Below are 21635 nucleotides of genomic sequence, written 5' to 3'. Positions count from 1 at the left end.
CTCTGATACCATTGTTAGCCAAAATGCAGGAATCCGAGGTTTTAGTAGCTCGACGGGAGTTTTACGAGAAACTCAAATGGACAAATATGGAGGATGAAAAGGGAAGAAGATGAAGAATAGAATTCAATAGGAAAACTGTAGTATATTGAATTGATTGAATCTGACATGATACAATGGCTTTTATAGAAAATGAGAAAGAATCTAATTTGCTAACTGCTTCTAACTAATTCAACAGCCTGTAAGGCTGTAACTAACTGGTTACATGGCAAAGCTAACTAAAACTTGATAACTTGATTCTATTTTTGTGTAACAATAAAGAAGAGGGTTTGAGGAGTGAAAAAAGGAAAAAACATCAAGTAAAGCAAAAGATATTCACAGTGTGGCATAGTAGGTAAAGCGATGGTGTGAAGGAGAACAAGGGAGGGGGTCATAGAGAAGATAAAATATCGGCTTTGAATATGTAGGGCTAAACCGGGTAATAGTTTAGAAGCTGGGCCAAAACGGATAATTATTTTATTTTGGACTAATATGCCACATAAATTTCCCCTAGACAAATAAAATCCTAAAAGTTCAACTTTTTTTTGTCCATTTGAAGATAAAAACCTAAATCCGTAAACTTTTCTTTCTCTCTCTTCTTTTTTTTTTTTTTTTTTTTTTTGAAAAAAATATCATACATAGCCACACACAGGGGAGGGAAGGGAAGGGAAAACAAAGGAGATTACAAAGTGGAAATCAAAACTAAAATTCCCATAAACAAACTTCTTTTTCGGTACATGTAAACGTCTAGGCATATGAAGAAGTGTTTTTCAAACATGCCATGAGGGGAGAAAAGAGGAAATATTTGCAAAACATAAAAATTGACTTATGCCAGTGTTTCCCTGAACTGAGGCCCGAAGAATGAGCCAAACCACCAAATTTTACCAATGTCTTCAGTGCAAATGTTTTCATTAATCAAACTTAGTAAGAGCTATTTCAGTTCATTACCGAGGACCCGATATAATGGAAACATATAGCACTGGTTTGATAGCTTCGGAAATTGCTAATGTGTGCAACCACGTAAAACTGAAACAAAAGAAGGAAACAACACAAAGGAACCAATATCTAGGCAAAATCATCATCATCATCATATATGTTATCAGGAGACAATCTCTTTTTGGGCAAACGATTCTCGGAAGAGAGTTTGATTTTCTCGTATATTGTAGTCTCCTCTAAAGGTCTATTTAACTTGCTTCTTGGATCATATATGTTATCAGGAGATAATCTCTTTTTGGGCAAACGGTTCTCGGAAGAGAGTTTGCTCTTCTCGTATAGTGTAGTATCCCCTAAAGGTCTATTTAACTTGCTTCTTGGCTTTTTCAAAGGTTTGAAAAATGCAGGTAATGTACTCATAGAAATTCCATTAGGAGTTGATGCTGAAAGTCCTTGAGCTTGTGATATCATATCCCGTTTTGGAAATGAGTTCTCTTTCTCACTGGATGGCTTGCTTGATGACAACGTTTGTAGTGATGGTGCTTGACGTGGAGATGAAAATGTGGACTTCATAAGTTTTCCTTTGAAATGAGGCGAATCTCTATTTTCCACCTGTTGTTTTGGCTTTGATTCAACAGGCACGAGCTTCCCGTCCACTTGGCAAGTGAAAACAAACGAAACCTGGAATTGCAAAACAAGTATTCCAGCTTACTATAATGAAAAAGCAAACAAGACCCCTAGAGACATAGAGGGTTAAGATTTTGTCCTTTTTCTTTTGACGCCATTATGTAGCATCATAGTATCATAGAATGAACTGTCACAGAATAGTATATCTGCCCATATACCTTCCACTGGTCATAATAATCTTTTTTCAACATTTGGAGTATGACATGTGATTAGCTTTTCGTAGATCATTAAATTAGAACTCAGAAGTTTTGACTCTCTATTCTTCCCTTTAATTCTTCATTTACTTTTTTGTTGCTCGGGGGCATGAGAGGAGGGGGGTTAAGCTGAGCTCAATGCAATAGCAATTTAAACCCTCTACTTACCTCATCTCCTGCTGCGGACTGGAAAATTACATCTGGAACTGATTTTGGGAAAAAATGATGACCCCAACTGGCTATGTCCTCTTCCTTGGGAGCTCCTATCTGGAGAAGGATGTTTGTTGTATGAGAACCAAATTACAGAACTGATACTTGGACCATACAAATAAATGCCAACCTGTTTCTCTGAGCTCTGTAATGTATGCAAGCAACCAGCTGCACCTGCAAATCCCCCAATATCCTCTTGATCAGGCTGATGATCCTGAGTGTTGAACTCAGCTATGGTATTGTCATCTGGCATCACTGCATCTGGTTGGCAACGGTCGCAGCTCATATTTTCATGAATCTCAGACCTGTATTAGCACTTGAAGTTGAAACAAATATGGAAGACAACAAGCATTTTGGTTGTACGAGATCCGACATTATAATAGAGCAGGAAGATGAGAGCAGCACTGAGTCATAATAAAATGGCTGAAGCTACGTAAATTTTAAACACTGTCAGATCATCGCTCCAACATAAAGGAACATAAAAATTACACAATGTTGAGCTACCAAAAGTTTCTGCCATACAGTTTACCCCTCCAATGTAGTAAAGGATCTTTTTTCTTATCCAAAGGAAGCAAATAAGAGAAAAAGATGCATTCTTAACCATATTATCATTATATATACATGACGGTAGTAAGTGAGTATTATAACCATTTTTCTCCTTTAAATGCCCCTAGTAGCACAATAGCTAACATATTAAAATTTGAATTCTGTCTTTATACCACAAAAATTAAGCCCAACTCTTTTCTCTTTCTTTCTCTACTTATGGCCCTCTACTGTGCCTCTTTTATTTCTCTTTCAAGAACGTCCCCTCAGCTCAGTGATACAGGGGGCACTGATCAAGCCAAGCAGTGTCGTTGCTACCTTTGGCACTATATTTTTTAGTGTAGCAGTTGATATATGCCAACGATGAGGCTCTCAATTTTCTTTGAAATCCAATCATACTCCATAAAGAATAAGCATACAAAAAGGGAATCATATGAGGACATGTGCCGGAAATGATGGAGCTAGCGCTTGCTAAGGAGCCGCTTGTCCACGGAATTTTTTTCCTTTTTTTTCAAATATTATTGTAAAATATTGTATGGTTATACATTGGACTGATTTTTTGATAACTTGTTAAAGATCGTTTGATTATTTTGAAAAAATAGTTAAGACCAGTTTTTCAAGTGAAAAAGCTTTTCCACTCACAAAATTTCAACCTTTTTTTCAAGTGAAATGTATGTCCAAACACAACGTCAATTTACAAATACACATTTTCAACTTCAAATACTATTTTTTTTTTTCAAATATCACATTTTTTATTTCCAAACGCCTACTAAGCCACCCAGGAATGAAAACACACCTTGTCAATTTCTATATTTATGCTTTACTTAAAAAGCATGGGTACGGGTAAGGTCTGCGTACATCCTACCCTCCCCAGACCCCACTTGTGGAACTACACTGGGTATTTTGTTGTTGTTGTTGTTGTATGCTTTACTTAAAAAGCACCCTCAATTTCGCAAATGTTGCGGCGTTGGCTGTGTTTTCTCAATTTGTCAATTGTGAGGACTTCTTTTTTCTCATTTTTTTTCAATTAAGTTTCATCCTTCTCTTGTACTTTATCCATAGGGGATGTTGGAAGTAGAGGCGACCAAGAAGGTGAGGAGGAAGCGGCGGTGAATGGACACAATTGCTTCTCGGTAAGTGGAGCCAAATTTCCATTTGCTTTCAACCACCAGGCTTCTAAGTTCTAATCTCACCTTCACTTCAGTTGAAGAGGCCAAACGTTGGTAAATTTGCCAAAAAGAAATTGTACGTAGTAAGAACAAGGATCTTCAATGTGTTATTTAATGAACGAAGAAATGTAGAAACAAGATGAATTTCGTTGAGGACTCGGGTGCATACTTTTTGAGAAAAGCCAGCTATCCCACTATGAAAAAGTAGTTGTAATTTGGGGATCTTAAAAATGAGTACTATGCCAACTTACTACAGCCATGTGGTAGGCTAGCAAAACTCATATATACATACATTACATACATACATATATAATCTACCTTTGAATCCCATTCCATAAACCTTTCTCTATGTCTCAGATGCAAAAACAGAAAAGGGAAGGGGGAAGGTGCACTTCTACACTACAGAATCCCCAACTTCACCATAATTAATAAAAATACTTGAGCTATTTGAAGGTATAGGAGATTTCACATAATGCATTAGCTAATGCATTTTGCATGGGAACATACCTCACACTATCATGAAATGTGAACAGGTCCCGCAGGTCTTCTGCTGAGAGAGAGTTTCCCTGCAATCACGTATTGGTACCACATTTCAGCTGAAGAGTAAGAAAAATTAAGAGACCAAAACATTACCTGGATATCAGAATCTGTTTGTTCCTGCTGAATAACTTTCTGAAGACCCTCCTTTGACATCTGACGCTGGTACACCTGCAAATAAATATAAAACTTCTTCAACGGAACAAGGAGAGAAGATAGGAACTCGTTAAGCAAAGGCTTCTAGTAATCAAACCTTTTCTTCAATAGTTCCAGTACTCAAAAACCTATAGATGTAGACCCTCTTCTTTTGTCCATCTCTCCAGACTCTTGCAGCTGCCTGCGGAAGAGTTGGAAAATCTGGATATTATGTACCTGATATGCAACATATTCTGGCATCACTGGGTAATATTTGGGGCAAAGCTTTCACCTGTTTGTCATTGGCTGGATTCCAGTCAGGATCAAACAAAACCAGACGGTTCCCACCAATCAAATTAAGACCGCAACCTCCAGCCTTGCTGCTCAACAGAAATGCAAACTCATCCTAAAGGATGGACTAAATAAGTCTTGGTAATTCCAAATCTTTGTAAGAAAAACAAGTGTAACAACATTCCAGGTACCTTAGTTGGATCATTGAAACTATTAACTAGCTTCTGTCTTTTACTAATTGATGTAGTTCCATCAAGTCTTAAGAAGGGATATCTCCTTTCGCGGCATAATTGAGAGAAAAGGTCCAGTGTCTGATTATTCACAACTTACACAGTTAAGACAGACGATAAAAGAAAGAACAGAAAACAACAGAGAGAAATCAGTTATTTACTCATTAAGGAAGAGTAAACAAAAGAGAGATATTCAGTTATACATTAAAAATTAAATGCATGTAAACAAATAAGTAATGCTATATCACAGTGTTCGCATTTTGAAAGCAGGCTGTTAACCTTCATTATGTTATGAAACAGAAGTTACAGTCACCAAACTAGTCTGACTGATGCTAAAGTTTTACCAGCAGATATGAAACTGGGAGTAACTAAAGGAACTAGAGCCCAGAGAGATTATACAGTCACTTGTCTGCTTAGAAAATTAGAAGCGAGAAAAACAGTAAAACACACGGTATTTAAGATTGATGAAGATCAATGTGGCATGTATCTTCCTTCAGGAAAACACAAGAGTACTCGACTAGGAGGTAGAATGGGAAGAAGAAAGCTAGCACATCTGCAAAAAACGGGACGTGCCACTCCTAGGATGGGCTAAATGTGGATATTATAGTCAGACTGAGGTGATGGACAACTAAACCACTGCTAATAACTATCTTCCAGTTCTCTTCTAACAGTATCCTGACAGAGCCAACCAAAATATATGTAACACTTTTAGCCAGTATAAAAACTGTTTTGATGATCTCAATAGGCCCATTATTAAATGAAAATACTGGTTTCAAGCCACCCCAAAGCCCTCCCAGTACACATCATGAGTTAAAAGAAAAACATGCACTTTTACAATCTCAGATACTATTTACCCTTTGAAATCATTAATTCATAATTATGATCACAAGCCATGAAACCATAATTCTACACCAGCATCCAGCAATAACAGATTCATGCGGGAGAAAAAACTGGAGTCATGTCCCAGATGATGCTAAGAGGTAAAACTGGAGTCATGTCCCAGATGATGCTAAGAGGTCTATGAAACTCAGAAGCTGAAATTAAAGTCACAGCAAACTAAATAAACGTCCAAATCGAAGAAAACTAACACATGTAACAAACAAAACTTGTATTTCACACTTCAGATTCTTTAACTATAGTTACTCCCCAATACCTGTGTATAGTTGGAAACCAAAACAATCCTATCATCTGTTTTCTGACGAAGTTGAGCCAGTAGCCGGGCTAAGACATGCATTTTTCCTGACAGTTCAACCCACAACCCAGCTCCACCAGTCCATGAGCCACACCTAGCAGATTATTTGTAAGGCCGTTTCTTTATTTGGGAAAAATTAAGTTGAAGACCATCTTCAGAAAGACAGTTGGCTAAAACAGCTTACCTTCCAGAAAACATTTCTGGAGGGAAAAAGCGAATGCAGTCCTCAAAACCAGATGTCCCTGGACTTCCACTTCGTATCGTGTCGTATATCAGCTTCAGATATTTGACATATGTTAGCAACAGTTTTGTTACTAGCAAATTGAATAAACACAAGATGGATAATATCATGGTTTGGAAAGTCTGGCATTATATTGTGTTATGGAAGTCATAAGGAAAAGCAGTAACAAGTTAACACAAGAGAGGTGGACCCCAGGGTTCTGATTCCGTGTAAGGATATAGCACGTGATGTGATATCTTGGATATAGCACGTGATGTGATATCTTTGATACCAAAAAGAGAAAGTTAACAACAAGAACTATCCTAAAAGTTTTGATATCCCAAATTCAAATCCTCGAGCATATTCATTTATTGAGGTTCTTGCAAGCACTGACCATTAACTTTGAAAATTGAACAAATCTAAAATCGATAATATCATGGTTTTTGCTATGTTGGATTATAAACTTCTTACCTCCTATTTGGGATTACATTCTGTTGTCATATGCCAGTAATAAGGAAAAACAGTAGCAAGGTAAAGCGAGGACAATTCAAGAGTTTTTTCTTTCCAAAATTTCCAATCATAAAGAATTAGTCTTCTATGGAAGTCCCTAAAAGGGCAGACCACCATCAACTTCATCACTAGCTTGCAAAGTGCAAAAAGCTCTTTACACCTATTTTTGTATAAAGCAATATTTTCAGATGCATTGTCAAGGTATCAACATGAAGCAATAGTTTCAGGTACATTTCAAGGTATCAACATCAAAGAAATGGTTTCAGGTACATCTTATAAGGATCAATTTTCTCTTTCTTTAATCTGTTTTGTGCTCTGTTAAAAATATAAAACTAAAGGGAAGCTATGGGAAAATATATAACATATAATTTTTTGATAAGTAAATAATTTAATGATAAAAATGACATATATAATGGAGTTAAAATACAGAAAACCTCGAAGAGTACACAAAAACAAAAACTCGTAACTTGGTGGTATCTTAAAAGAAGACGCAATGCCCGTATACCAGTTTAGAAAATAAGCAGTATAGTTGTTATAAATGAATAGACTTGAAGAAACTATGAGAGAACGATAGCTCACCTTCGGATGATTGCAAAGCTTCTTCAGAGCTGTTATGTAAGCTAAGATTTTTGATTGTTTTGCTTCTTCGGTGATAGCTCGTTTCACCTGTATTTGGTAGTGGTAGAACAAAAACAAACTAAATTATCCAAGAGGCGAGCTAAATGATATAATTACTTCACAGGACAAAAGGCTAGCAAAATGAGAATTTTACATTTTTCGAATGTATAAAATGATTGTACAGCTCTGACTGGAGCGGTGTCAGCTTGCAACAAACAACTTCGATTATCTGCAGAGTAAAAGGGTGCAATCACTCAGAACCTTCAGAATGATCAAAATCCTTACCAACATCTTATTATTATCTAGATAAATGAGTAGACATTCTTTTGAGGTAAAACTTTTGATTTCTTATTTATTTATTTATTGCTTTAACAACTTGTAACATTCTTTTTATTTATCTTATTATTGTTGTATTTAAAGTACTGAATAACTGTTCAGCTGTGCTCCTGTATTTGTTGGGTGGAAAAGGTTCCTTTACCATCATAAGAATGAGAACACAGTCAAAAATTAAAAGCCCAAAAGTCACATAATAATTTGAGTACAAAAGGTTAGTACTATTCTACTTGGTCCGAATTTTGCCCGTCAAACATACAGGAGACAAAGGAGTTTGCCATAGATGCCAAAATCAAAACTTGGTAGTTCATCACTTAATTAGTACCTCAAAAAACAATCTGATCATAATAACAGATCTGATAGAGTAGCAAAAAGTCCAGTAGATAAAGTCACAGTACCTCTTTTAAAATATTCTGAAACACATTCAACTTCTCATAATACACTATGTTACAATATCTAATGAATTAAAGACAAGGCATACCTTTGGTGGTAGGTGGTTTGACAATAACGCATTTGTCCTCCGCAAAATAAACTGAGACCCATAGTAAAAAGAAAAAAACCAATCAGTGTTGTGCAGAAAAACACTTCAAATCATTGCATGCAAGCATTTGCCAGAATTCAGGTCCCTAACAAGCAGGTTAGACAACAGGCAGACATCAAATTCTGCAATGAGTGTGATATCCTAATCAAAACCAATTTGCACTAATTTAATTTTGTGCCATGTCTGATTGTAATTCATTTCTTGAATATTTTGGATTTCCCCAATTTAATGATTTAATTTGTTGCTTCCAAAAGAAAAACAAAAAGATTATGGACTGGCTTCAAGCTTTCTAGTACATAGAGTGATATTTCCATTATATCTCTTTCTTCTAAACTGGATTTTGGGTGTGGAATTGCTAGCCAGAGCAGACAATAGACCAATAGACTAGCTGAAATTCTGAAACAGCATAATTTTCAGTGGAAAGCTTGCCTGATTAACTTTGGAACTCAGTTCAGCAGAGCGGTCAGATCCTAATTTCCTCTCTTCCTCAGTGGCAGTGGGCTCCCTACCACAAATTATTGGTGTCTACAAACAGTTGGATCAAAAACCACAGTCAGATAAAGGCTTATATACTGAGAGAAAGAGTGATAACCAATATATACCTCCTTACCCAGAAAAAGAGATATGGATTGTGCATTCAGTGCTGATAAAGTGAAAAATCTTATCTGCTCTTTAAACCCCACAAAGTTGTGGGAAAGAATAAGGACATAAGAATTCACGTAATTTTTTGAATTCAAGTAGCAAGTTCACCTCAAAATAACGCCGAAAGTGTGCAGCATCACCCAAGAGACCTGGATTGGTGAAATTAACCATGGCATAAAACTCTTCTAGATCATTCTGGAAATTTGTGGGAAAGAAAAATGAATCATGTAGCGAAAACAAATTATGTTAATACAAGATATATTAAAAGAAAAGTCAGATAGGATCTCACTTGCATTGGTGTCCCTGATAGCAGAACCCGACGCTTGCATGCTAGAGAAGCCAATGCCTAATCGTAAGTTTTAAATTAGGCTTGACAAAGATTCCAGAGTGCATCCACAAAACGTAATCTAAGTTGTCAAAACAAGTAGAGACATGTCTTACTCGATTAGTCAGTGTTTGATCATTTTTCAATCTGTGAGCCTCATCACATATGAGAAGGTCGCATGATCCAGAATCACTAAATTTTGAAGAATGCATTCGAAATGTCTCGTAGGAAACAATTAATACCTGGGAGAACATTATATTAATTGATACCCCTCAACAATAATGTAACTTGGATAGCTCAGAAAAGTTACCTGTAAATTACTATGAGGATTGATAAAACTGTCTATGCCAGACACAACATCATCTCTGGTGCTTTCACATAAAGCAACAAGTTTAACTCTTTCTCCAACCCACTTACTGATTTCAGCTTCCCAATTACTAACAAGACTGGTAGGGGTCACAATTATCGCCTTCTTGACCATTGGTTTTCCATCAAATCCCTGGCGAAGAAGAGTGTAAAGTAATGTGATTGATTGCAGAGTCTTCCCCAAACTGCACTAAAATGCAAAGAGCAGCCAATAAGCCAAAATGAAACACATAAGATCACTCAACTTAGAGGCACAAAGTCAGGGAGAACAATCAGAAATACTTTACCCCATATCATCAGCTAAAATGCACCCATTAATGTTGACGGTACTAAGTGCACCTGATACACAGTCAAACATGAACTGGACCCCTTCCCTGCAAGTAAAATCATGTATAGACTTTAAATGATTTAGATGCTGTGGCATGTGGCAAACATAGTCAGATTTAAGAGTTTCTGAATGTTGCTTAACTTGATTGAAATTCATTTGATAGAAAGATTGAATACTACATTGTATTAAAGATAAAATTAAGAAGTTGAAGTTCAGGAAATAATAGGAATGATCTTTTTTTGGAGTTATGACGGAGAAGCAAACAGTTTATCAACTTACTGATGTATATCTATAGAAAATAATATTGCAAATTCAACTTGAATATTATGAAATAAAATGGCACAAAGTAACCTAATCAGAAGATACAAGGAATTCTTTTGAGTGCTTCACACTATGATACAATTTAAATTTCCATAGCTTCCAATTCTAACATTGCCCTTCATCCAATTCAACAGTGCGCCTTAAAATATCACATAAATATAATCAAATACACCCTATATCATGTGAAGTACCTTTGATGAGGACGAAGGAACCTAACAACCAACGGATCCACAATTATAGGTACTAAATTACAGCCTTCCTCCAGAATTTCTTCGGGCTGCCACAACACCAGAGGTTCAACACCAGGTGGCAGCTCTAGATTGTCTTCCACCACATCTATCTCAGCAGATTCTGGGGCTGTTAACCTGTTTGTAACTGCAATAAACACTGGCCTTGTTGACCCCCATGGCACAAATTTTTTACGAGCACAAAGACGGCGGGCTAGATGCTCATTGGTACTACTGTAACCATTGGAACTTGGAGGTTTGAATGGTTTTCGAAGATTGGCTGCTGCATCTGTCACTGAATAGACTCGTGGAAGTAGGGACTGTCTTTTCACAATAAGGTTACCCCTGATTTCATAACAATCAGGATATCATAGATCAATATTATAAGATCCCTAGATAATTTCATTCAGCATTAGTGATTTATCAGAATTAAAAAGTATGAGTAATTCATTTTGAACAAAAAGTGAAATGTGCATTCTAATACATGTGAAACTTAAAAGACAATAACTTTGCAGAAAAGACATGGATTAGAACATTGGTACAACATTCAAATTGTATAGTGCAGCTCTCGGAATTTCCCCTAATTTGGCTTAAAAGACAAATTTATTTAGTAATTGGCCAAATCCAACAGACTTGATATAGAATATTCATACAATTGCCCTAACTACTTTGAATTTAGGCATAGTTAATCCATATTGACTACTGCTCTTAGAACTCCTTACTGAAATGAGACTGTGCGATTGACAATTTAACACCTTGTTTGGATGGTTGTTACCTATTGTATTGTGTTGTGTAGTTAATTTAAATACAATGTTTGTTTTGATTGTTACTAAAATTTTATTATATCGCATCGTTAAATCCATCATTATGTATAATGACGACAAGTCTCATTTTGTGTAACGACCAACTTAGTGTGATCTGAATCCTTACCCTAATTTTTTTCACATTTTATCTTTGCCTATTATCTAATAATCATATTTTATCCGTTACCCTACATTTTATAGTACCTCTACCCCATACCCTAATTTTCTTGTAGGTTTATCCTTGAAATTGTTGATGTATGTAACGACAGGAAACGATAGGATCTACCCAAACGTTGTATTCATCAAACTGCCCCCAGTAGGATGCGATACAATACAATATAATAGAGCACATTATGAAACAATAGGCAACAACCATCCAAATAGAGTATTAAACAGCTTCTGTCACAATAACATATGAACAATTGTGAAACCCTAATTTAACCAAAGTTCTCCACCAGCCTCTTAAAGCAGTTTTAGTGTCTATAGGAGATAAGAGGATCCAGAAATTAAAAAGAGTATATTCACCACTAAATATACATAATTTTTTAACTTAAGTTTTTTATATACATATAATATATACAGTTCTCTATCACCTAGTCCCTCGTTCACCGACTGAGGGTTTCTTCTCTCTATTTCGATGAGAGCTTTGTCCTCTTAAAGAGTTTTCAATCCTTGGAGAGAATATCAAATATGCAATAACCACTTCATCCTCACTTCTCTCAGCACGAAATAATCCATCAACATGACAACAACAATAGTATACCCAATGTAATCCCACAAAGTGGGGTCTGGGGAGGATACAGTGTACGCAAACCTTACCCCTACCTTGGAAGGTAGAGAGGTTATTTCTGATAAACCCTCGGCTCAAGGAAAAACAATTAAAAGCAGTTTGGAAAAGGGTAAAGCAAATCAAAGCGGGTCAGAAAAGAAAAGGAACAGTAACTATAATAAAATAATATGTTAGTGAAGAACAAAAAACAATAGTCAGTAACATAAATCGACGGACACGGAAAAATAATTCATCAACACCTCTACTTTAATCCTTTTAATTTCTGCAAATTGTCGATTTCTCTACTAAACGCTAAATCAATTATAAGTAGATCATAAGGAACCAATATTTTAGGGCAATTAGGTGACAGATACTGGTGAATTGAATTCCAACAGGAATGAAATTCTTATAGATACGAGTACGAGACGGTGAAAAATCATTCACCTACTACTTATATGCTAGGTTTTTTGCAAGTACAGAATAATTCAGTACTGTACCTCAGAAGAGCATCAACATTTTGCGATTTACGGTCTTCATCGTCGTCATTATCCTGTGGATCGCAGACGAATTCGTCGCTCGAGTCGTCATGTTCGGATGATGATGATGAAAGAGCTTCATCCTGGTCGTCCATTACTCGTCGCTGCTCTCTTCTGCTTAAGGCATTTTGAATCTTTGGATTTTGGCGGTAGGTTGAAGAGATGGGGGCGGGAAGCGTACCTAACAAGGTTTGTAACCCCCCAAAATTTTCAAGTTGATCCAACAGTGTAGTATTGGATTTAATACAAGATTAGTATGCATGTATTAATTATACAAAAATCAATCATGTAGCAATAATTTTATAGTTTAATATATTACAAATTAGTCTACAGTGTATAATTTTCTATTTAAACAAAATAAAACTTTTCTTACTGCTATATACTAGTAGCGGAAAGGTGTTAGAGAAAAAATTATATCTTATTTACTTGATAATATTAATTTTTTTTATTTTATCAATTGTGAAATTTAAATCGTTTTATACACGATAAGAAAAAAAATTCATTCAGATTATTGAATAGAAAGATATGAATATTTCTCTTGATCTTAAGCTCTTCTCATAATCTCATTATCATGTTCATATTTCTTGTGAATAACATTAGCCATTTATTTTAGATCCTGCAAAGAAAAATAATTGTTCGCGGGAATAGGAAGACTTATAGTTTAACTTCTAAAAAGGAAGCTTTTTAGTTTTAAACTTTAATAATAAAAAAGGATAAAAAATTTATTCAATGAAAATCCTTTTTTGGCAAATAAAATGTATCCTTTGATGAAGAAATTAGAATATTGTAGTATGTTCAAGGACTCTAAGGAATTTTATGCATGAATTAAGTTATACTATTCATGTTCACATAAACAGATGCAGGTAGCTATATATACAGACATCAAAATCATCAAATTGGTAAAGATTTGTAAAATTTTCTTGAGTAATATCGAATGTATTTCCTATAAAGATCGAATGGATTAAAGTTCTTCAAATGCGACAGATGATGTTTATAATTTCTCTGTCCAATAACTGATATATAGAAATTATATAAGACAGTTAAACTCAGCAGAATAGTCCAACCAAACAAAATCCGACTTAAGCAACAAAATAAATTCAACGGCAAGCAAATTATTACAGCTACCTAATTAAAAATATTGATTTTATAAGAGTTAGATATCTATAACAGAATATATACATTAATGCCATTAAATCTTGGAAACATAAATCGAAACGAATATCTTAACTTCACCTAACATATTCCTTCAAAATTCGATTCGTCCAAAAACTAACATGTTGTATTAAAAAATCCTTAACAAAAAGAGTCAAGTAACTACTGAATAGAGTCGTGATTCTTAAAGACATCAATAATAGTACAAACTAAAAGTTACTTCAATTTCATACCTAAATCTAGTTGCTAGAAAGTAAACATGCATTTCACTATGTTTTCTTTATTAAACTCTCGCAGATGCAATTCTTCAAGGATTTTTCTCCTTTTTAGTCACCTTCTTGGCCTTGTTGTTGGATAGTTGTTCAACATCTTCAACAACTTCTGCTACATATCCACTGTTTTATTTTCTACTTCTCTCAGCAGGAGCCTTTTAGAAGTCATCGTCTTGTTATCGTTCATTAAACCCTAAAAAAGGAAAATAGTGAAGAGCAACAAAACTTTTTCTAGTAAACAAAAAAATTATAAAATAGAGAGGTAAATATTTACTCTCACCTAAACGTGTATCCGTTTAGATTCTTATCATCTTTCCTCTGAATGTGAATCCGGGTAAATAATTATAATTGTGATTGAAACTGAAATTTTTAGTCATATCGTTACCATTATTTTTAGTCATAAAGTTTCTTACTTTTACCAACTTAAAATCAATTTTAACCAATTATTAAACTTATCAAAGATGGTCTACTCTCAACTCAAACATCTTCTCAATATTTAGAATTTACTATTTATCTGAGTTCTCAACTTTCCAAATGCTTGTATTATAATAGAGTTGTACATCAAGTAACATAAAATGAAAATACAATACAAACCCACCCTTCATATCTTCTCTTAAAACAACAAACAATTCAAATAAGCCAAAATTCTAAATTTAGCCGATATTTAATCATACTTACTAACTTACAGGAAGCGCAACAATACATTTGTAACCAATAATACTCAAAGTTAGTCATCCGAGAACTAGTATATCTTTTGTTGAGTTGTCGCATTTAACTCCATTGATATCTTCCATTATTACACTCCGCAAACTTTGAAACGAATAAGCTGAAGGGAAGAGAGATCGATTCACCTGTCCAACATGCTAAAATCAAAATCAGGACTGAAATAGTTAAATAATGAAGCAATAAAAATACTAATAGAGAAATTCCAGGGAGTTTGCCTTAACCTTTAGAGTGAAAACTTTCATAAAATTCAAAAGAAGCCATATAAGCACTATATTCAGGCAAACCACACGAGGCACGCCGGAATTCAGAGTTTCCCATTTGGGTGTCATGCTGGTCATCAGCTAATTCCCAAGTTCAGTAGTTAGCTGATGGCATCCGCACGTGGATTGAAAAAATATGTTGTTAGACATGATAAGCAGGACTTAAAGGGGAAAAATCATAATGGAGTCCAAATGTATGGAAAAGCCTTAATATACTACCTCCATTATCAGCCTTGGAACTTAATTCCCCTTCATATGTCCTCTCCATATCTGCTTAGCTCAAAATTAGTGTTTGCCTCCCTTCCATTGTACTTTATAGCAACCTTATCGTACACTTGGCGATCACTATTCTAACATAAGTGCAAGACTAATATTTAAAGAACAAATTAGACACTTAGCTCTCATCATAACTCAGTTAAGCACAATAAATACTACCAAAGTTATTGTACCTTGAGCAGCTAATAGGCTGAAATATTAATCTCTTCTTAGGAACTATTTTCTCACAAACTTCAGATATAAAAAGTACTCCATGGGGAAAAACCAAATAAGAAAAATAATGTGGTTAAAAGATAGCAGAAATTGATTTATTTAGCCGGCCATGTCCAAAGTACTTTCAATTTAATCACATACCAATAAAGCTTTCAACAACCAGTTTTCCAACTTCTACAACTTGATGGAACAACTCTTCCTATGATAAAGCATGCACACTTAGCTGATAAGCACCTAATATAAGGTAATTACAAACAATATAAATTTGAAAAGTCACTATGACCATTGTTTTATTAGTTCTTTGAACAGTTACTATGACCATTCACAATGAGTACATACATCTAAATGAAACTATGGTCTCACTTTTCTCAGTGAAGGGAATTCCATATTAGAGGTTCCTACTACTTGCACAATCATAATTTCATACATATATTAGCATCTTGTCCAAATAATTAGAGTAAAAAACAGCTTCACTTATTATCTAAAGCATAAAGATGATTGTGCTGAATCTTCATGATGAAAATTTTGGGCTTCTGGTTCCCTCCATTGTTAGTATAATTCTGTAAATTTCAGTAAAATTTCCTTGCTAAATAGTTGGGTGTTCTAAAGCTTTGAGCAAAAGAAAGCTAATTTAATTTACTTGATTTGATACACCTATAATGGTTTTTGCTTTATTCCTTGTTTGTTTCATGAACGGAATGTAAATGTGACACTGCACTTTGTTGATATAGCAAGTGCCATGGCATTAAAAAGATTAAAAGTCCAGTTCTCTATTTACATCAAAATACTGGCATATAGATATCACACAAAACATCAAGCAAGTTCAACTTCCTTCACTGGAGTTGTAAGTGTCATTCATATATCATTCTAACATCATATCTAGCCATAAGACATGATTACCCAAGTTTTAAATGAAATATGTGATCTTGAAAGAGCACATCGTGGATATAAGTTTATAGAGAATCTTGACTGTACTCTCATATATACAACGACAAACAGACTCTGCTCTTGGAAGAGAAGAATACCTGGATCTTCAAGAGCTTAACATCATTTTGGTCTTTTTTCAATGTGCTTAGTAATTAAAGAGCTTCTGCGAAATAGAAAAAGTAGAATATAAACACAATGCTAGAGTCACCCTAAAAAAATAATTAGTTTATAAGACTAAGTTATTCCACATACTAACGCATATGTAAACAAAGCAAAATAGAAGTAAGTCTAAAGTAAAAAACACAACCTTTTCGTCCATCAAAATAACTACAATTGAAAAAGGACTATCAGCTTTGTTACGATCCGGATTTAGTTAATTTTGCTAATGAAATTACTTTCAGTAGCGAAATTATTTTCCCAAAGCCTGACAATATGAATCTTTAACAATCAGTTCATTGACTTCTTGTTAATTTCACTAATGAAATTACTTTAAGTGCGCGCCAGTAAGCTTCTCAATTGCTGCCTACTGATTGAATAAAACCATCATTTTTGAGCATTCCCTGTTATACTAAAAGAAGGGACACAATCAAACATCTCTGTGAAAATTTGTCAATAAATTGATATTCCTCAAAAGCATACTATGCTTAAAAAAGTCGGTCTTTAACATGGATGCTATGCTTCTCGCAGGTTCTATTCCACTCCTTAGACACAGCAATAGTGCATTGTGCAGGAAAGATTGCAGTTGCTAGCATTGATGGTGGGAATCCAAGGAGATCAATCAACAACCTTTTCAGCAGGAACCCATATGCACAACTGAACAATAAAACAAATTCGAGAACTTAATTATCAGACCAAGAATGCTATAATAATCACTATTTTTACATGAACAGTTACTACAATACTTTGAATGTGAAGCCTACAAACAAACTCTAAGGAAGATATAATTATAGTAAGAACCTATAGCCCATAGCTTTTAGCCTATTTACATGTATTAAAAAAAAAGGGTGGCTCGTCATAAACAAAAGAAGCCACCAACTTTCGTCACAAAGGCAGTAAACCACCCACAAAAAAAGAGTAATGAAATTTAGACATTCCATGAACAACCATGGTTGTTTCTAATGAACTACTCACTCATTCCATTTAGGCCTAGCATTCAACGACGTCACAATCAGATGCCTTTGAACGGAAGTTGAGAACAATAGAGAAGTACCGAACAACAACATCGCAAAAAAAAGAGTTAGGAAATGCGACCCAAAACTCTCCTCATAGACTAATAGTTTAAATCTTGCATTAATCTTTTAAAAATATAGTCCTTAGATAGTGGTAGATTAAGAAGATATGCACTATAACAGAAGCTTCTCTGTCTATTAAACTCTCAACCACCATAGAAATTCAAATTGCACCGTTGATGCAATTCACGACCCAATAACATTAAGTTTTTTTTTTCTGCTTTCCTGGTAAGTGACTAATATCTAATGCATAACACTGCCAGAGTTGGAGATTGTCCATTGATACGCTCAAATTACACCTATTAATGGTATAACGCAGACGTTGTCAAATATAGTAACCCAACAAGGTTGGGGTCGAATCCCACAGGGAATATGATGTGAAAAGGTTACTAAAGTCGTAGGATGCTAAGTTCTAGGTCTAATGTCTTAATCCGATGATTTTGGTAAAAGTTGGTTTTTCTGTAACTAATTGCTATCTACTTGCTTTGGTGGAAATTTATGGTAAAAGAAACTAAGGTTGTGTCCCCGCTAGATAGAATATATGATCATGGGTATTGATCTTGATATACTTCTGATGGATCATTATATGAATGCACTTAATCTCTATATGAATCTCTACTATTTCCCAATAAATAAAGATTATGTCTTTCTATGATTTTCCCAAATATAAGAAAGTAACTATGAAGAACGATTAATCATGCCAAGTAAATTCTTCTTATTCCTAAGTGAATTTATTAAACAAAGTTTAAAGCTTTGAGTCCTTATTATTTATTCTTACCAACCCTAATTATTTTCCCAAATAAATCAGGGTTTATGGCTTTAATCAATATTTGCAACCATTAATTATGAATGAAGAATGAAGAATAAATAAACCCTAATAATCCATTATGTGTATATCAATCACAAACCCAATCACAAAACACCCATCATTGGGTTCACAACCCTAGTAAGGGAATTTAGCTACTCATGACAAAGAACAAGAAATAAGAAATTGAAGAATTCATAATTGCTTGCTTTGGAAGAAAAGAGGAATTGATAATACTTGAATTGATGTTTGAACCTTCAAAAACTAGAGAGTATTTAATGTTCTAAGTCAAGAGACAAAAATATAATAACTGATAACTATTAAAACCCTACAATGACTATTTATAGGTTCTGAAAACGTGAAAGTTGCAGATTTGCACTTTGGTCCCGTTGATACGAAATACGGTCTGTAAAGTGGTTTACGACCAAGTCGTCCTTCCAGTTGTGAGCAACTTCAATCTTTTGAAATATAGACCGTAAAGTGGTTTACGGCCCGTAAACTGCCCAGTCGTCTTTCAACTTCCAAAACTCCGACTTTCTGCCAAATGCTCGAATGGTTAAATACGCTTTGAAATACGGACCGTAAACTGAAATACAGTCTGTAAACTGAGTTCGTAAATCACTATTTCCTCAGCCTGCCTTTCTGGTTCTATTATTCTTTAATACGCCCATGGAATACGGCCCGTATTTGAGAATATGGACCGTAGACTTACTTTACTGCCACTTCTGCACTTTCAACTGTTTCCATTCCGAATTTGTTCCCTTTCCTGAAAAACACTAAAAGCCACGTAAAATCACATACACTTGCTTAAAAACAAGTAAAACTTATAGCAGAAAAGCATCAATTTGTGGCGTAAAATCACGCCACATCATCCATCTGCAGTAAGACCATGTCCTGCAGCCTCGTGACGAAGAATGCATGGGAAGGGACCTGCAAGACCATATATAACAAAACGTTAACAACTATAAACACTAAGATAACTTATATTCAATAATTTTTGTCAACATAAATATGACATGGATTTACTTATAAAAAGATTCACCAAATAAAGAAGCTTCAAGAGCAGCGAAGACCACAAAGAGACTGAATTCTTTTAGAAACTTGGAAATAGAACAGAAGACGAATGATGAAAGAGTAAGAAATCTATCCGATCTTAAAATTGTGAATACAATACTATACAGCAAATCCAGGATAAGAAACGTCAACATACTTAAGGACTTCGACATGGACAGCACCAAACTTATCATAGGCTGGAGGTTCTCATGGACGACAATTATCTTCTCCTCTGATGGCTTCTCCGATGCTTGTTTGTCTTAGTTGGGGCCGTCAGTCTGAACGACATTAGGAAGAGAACAAACAATTTTGTCGGATGTTCCAAAATTCGGAGCTTTTTCATATGCACATTTATCCTTGTTCTACATAGAAGACGGAGAAATTGAATTCTAATAGGAGTAATTGTTAGTGGTTCAAACAGGACTGTTCAATTTCACCAACCGGATCAGTGAGTCATCAAAATTTTACCTGGTACATGACATCTCCATTATGAAGAAACCCTAGATGAAGAGGAACTGCAGCGAGGAGAAGAAAATTACCAAAGAGCCTCTGCTTTAGAAACTCTGCCAGTTTTCCCCACGTATGGCTTCTCCAAAGCGACTTTTGCATTTAATTGTCGAAGGTTCTAGCCGGCCCTTTTTTTTTTTTTGGTAATAACTGTTCAATCTTGCGTCAGCAACCGTTCGAGAGATTTATCCTCCCAAGTGGGGGCATCCTTTTAGAAGATAACCATATTCAGAGAACTTCCACTACGTGCTTAGTCAACCCACATTTTTTGGCTTTTAGGCTTTGCTCTATTTTGTGCTTGCTGCTGTTGCGGAAGTTCCCTTTTGCAAAATAATGACATTTCAGGCCTAATATTTTTTTAATATTACTTTCAGTTACCGTGGTTGGTTTTGCTGTTAATTTGGTTTGTTGTTTGTCCTAAAAAAAAGTGCCAAGTGGCTTATTATTAGGCTGTCACTTGGCTAATTGTGGTGCTTCTGCCTCTGCTTTTATATGTAGATAGATTATGAGGATTAGGTGTCATTTGATAATTTTAACCAATGTATTGAATTTCATATCATATCCTGCATAAAATAATATATAGATTTTCTGCATAACTTATGCATGTATGATGTATTGTTTACATCAATAAGAAAACAAAGCAAATTAAACATTATATAAGTAATGCTAAATTTTATCCAGGTAGAAAATAAACAACCAAATGGCGTATAAATTAGTATTGCATTTTATGCGGGTATTATACAACTTATGATGCATACTAGACGGGCTCTGAGCAAGCTGTAGTTTTGTGGTCATGAGATCATAATTCAATCATTGTATCGCAAGTTCGTGTTAGAATAATAATAATAATAATAATAATAATAATAATAATAGAAAATCAAAATGAAATATGCTTGACTTAGAGGCATGTAAAACATCTCTTAAAGATAGTTTGAAGTCTCTTCAACAAACAAACAAAAGAATAATAACAACAATATTTTCATATTTCAAAAATTAGAACCACCCAAGCTAACATTCAAGAACGTTGTTGATCGTTTATTCTTGAATCTAGAATTTTACCTTTTGGTCAATGTTTTTTCAAATGTTTTTAATTGAAATTTGCTTATGATTTTCAAAGAAACCAACCCTCTTTTTAAGCTAAGTATTATTGGAAAACATAAAAGATCTGCAACACACCTAACCTTTTTTTTCTTAATATTCACGGCCCAAATTATATTTTACTTTGTACAAGTCAATATTATCATTTTGGATTTGTTGGTGTACTGGTCGGGACTCGAGGGGCTCGATGGTAATTCGACACTTTGGAGAACAATTTGCAATTTCATATTTTTGTTGGTGCATGTCACCTGCGCGATTGTGGACGTCTCGATCGCGATCGCCGAGGCGCGATCATGATTAAATGAGATCGGTTGTTCAACGCAATCGTGATCGTGCTTGCGCAATCTCCATGAAGGATGATCTGGTTGAACTTCAAGATCACAATTAACGGCGGGTCCTAGAATTAGTGCAGCGTTATCAT

The 21635-nt window shown here is 34.9% G+C and overlaps 1 protein-coding gene and 1 long non-coding RNA gene across 4 annotated transcripts; both read right to left on the bottom strand.

Moving 5' to 3' along the window:
• Positions 1-857: 857 nt before the first annotated feature.
• On the bottom strand, positions 858-17973 carry LOC132613801 (protein CHROMATIN REMODELING 25). Of its 2 annotated transcripts, XM_060328039.1 has the most exons (25): positions 16621-16697; positions 15326-15456; positions 15068-15211; positions 14807-14946; positions 12658-12877; positions 10553-10933; positions 10000-10086; positions 9657-9897; positions 9463-9588; positions 9311-9367; positions 9130-9216; positions 8809-8904; positions 8320-8370; positions 7660-7734; positions 7467-7553; positions 6342-6433; positions 6119-6251; positions 4927-5046; positions 4737-4850; positions 4563-4646; positions 4406-4480; positions 4280-4338; positions 2191-2365; positions 2019-2117; positions 858-1650 (listed from the first exon to the last, which is right to left on the bottom strand). In XM_060328039.1, the coding sequence occupies exons 4-25, from the start codon at positions 14889-14891 to the stop codon at positions 1102-1104; spliced, it is 3093 nt and encodes a 1030-aa protein (XP_060184022.1). In that variant the 5' UTR covers positions 14892-14946; positions 15068-15211; positions 15326-15456; positions 16621-16697; the 3' UTR covers positions 858-1101. The 2 variants fall into 2 exon arrangements, with proteins under 2 accessions (XP_060184022.1, XP_060184021.1); XM_060328038.1 differs by having other exon boundaries at positions 15326-17973.
• Positions 17974-18776: 803 nt separating this feature from the next.
• LOC132615659 (uncharacterized) lies at positions 18777-20503 on the bottom strand. 2 transcript variants are annotated; one of them, XR_009572785.1, is made up of 3 exons: positions 20078-20418; positions 19767-19971; positions 18777-19486 (listed from the first exon to the last, which is right to left on the bottom strand). It is a non-coding gene; the product is annotated as an uncharacterized LOC132615659 (long non-coding RNA). The 2 variants fall into 2 exon arrangements; XR_009572786.1 differs by having other exon boundaries at positions 19767-20503.
• Between the last annotated feature and the right edge of the window lie 1132 nt (positions 20504-21635).

The sequence above is a fragment of the Lycium barbarum genome, chromosome 10, assembly GCF_019175385.1.
Source record: "Lycium barbarum isolate Lr01 chromosome 10, ASM1917538v2, whole genome shotgun sequence".
In the NCBI taxonomy this organism is placed as follows: Eukaryota; Viridiplantae; Streptophyta; class Magnoliopsida; order Solanales; family Solanaceae; genus Lycium; species Lycium barbarum.
The sequence above is the reverse complement of the archived record's forward strand: the minus strand, read 5'-3'. Positions and strand labels throughout refer to the sequence as shown.